Source organism: Halyomorpha halys, unplaced genomic scaffold (assembly GCF_000696795.3).
Source record: "Halyomorpha halys isolate HHAL.00 unplaced genomic scaffold, Hhal_1.1 Scaffold1235.1, whole genome shotgun sequence".
NCBI classification, from domain to species: Eukaryota; Metazoa; Arthropoda; class Insecta; order Hemiptera; family Pentatomidae; genus Halyomorpha; species Halyomorpha halys.
Window position 1 is genome coordinate 41648 of NW_027107220.1, and position 1036 is coordinate 42683.

The 1036-nt window shown below is 34.5% G+C and overlaps 1 protein-coding gene across 2 annotated transcripts in view; it reads left to right on the forward strand.

The window, feature by feature from the left end:
• Window positions 1–1036, forward strand: part of LOC106688930 (cationic amino acid transporter 3) — a 52589-nt gene that overhangs the window by 13946 nt on the left and 37607 nt on the right. For both annotated transcript variants that reach the window (XM_067045503.1, XM_014433630.2), the window contains exons 2-3: window positions 436–692; window positions 770–898. In XM_067045503.1, coding sequence (XP_066901604.1) covers window positions 443–692; window positions 770–898 — 379 coding nt within the window. In that variant the 5' untranslated portion in view covers window positions 436–442. The remainder of the gene's footprint in view (window positions 1–435; window positions 693–769; window positions 899–1036) is intronic.

Here is a 1036-nt window from a genome sequence, read left to right on the forward strand (position 1 = left end):
ATATTCCGCCATAGTCTCTAGGGCATCCATTATGCAGATCCATCTTGCAGTGTTAAAATCATTCTTGACATCAAGGGTGAAGATTGTTGCATAATATTTAGCACCTCTTCGCTCTTACCTATATCCATATTGAGCCTACATGTGTGTGTGTATATATATATATAAGTTATGGTTGGACAAGGCCTGTATACAACACTAATCATAACTCCTCATGTAAATAAACCTCAATAATGTCTATAGCATCACAGAGATAATAAACCAGTATCTTTCTAGTAAGCGTGCAGTTTAATTCTGTTCCCTCTTTCTCTTTTCCTTCAAGCTATTCAGTCTAAGTGCTCGTAAGTTATATATATATTTAGTCTTTAAAACTGAGTAAAAAACAACTTAACATATTTTGATATATACTTTTTTTGTTTTATCGAAATTCTTTATTAGCATCAAGATGGGAGTTTTTCATAATATAAAGGCGATGTTATTAAAGTTCTTAAAGAGCTTGGTGCTGAGGAAGCAAGTAATTGTTCTGCCTCTAAGCCCCCTGCAAGTTACGTTCTCCACCTTGGATGCTATTATGATTTGCTTAGGTTCCATGATTGGGCACGGCTTCCATAATAGTTTGGGCGTAATAACACAAAGGTATGGCATTATGTCATTCTTCTGCTATGGCATCGGTGGACTTATAATGATCACAATCGGTAAGCAATTTTTTTATTCAGAATTTCAATGGAGATATAAGAATGTATATGGGCGATATAATTCAGTATTATTTCAGCAATGTGTTACGCTGAACTGTCATGCCTATCCCCCACAGCCGGGAACGCTTATCACTACTGCTACAATACGATGGGAGAGTTATTTGGCTTCTTAGTCGGATGGTTAATGATTCTGTCATACGGCCTTGGTTAGTATCTATAAAATTCTATTAGTTTTATCTTTTTAATTATTGTTAGAGTAAAGTATTACAGAATAAGCAATACGCAAGTAGATCATTAAAAGTACAACATACCGAATACCATATTTAATAAACAGTTCAATAAAT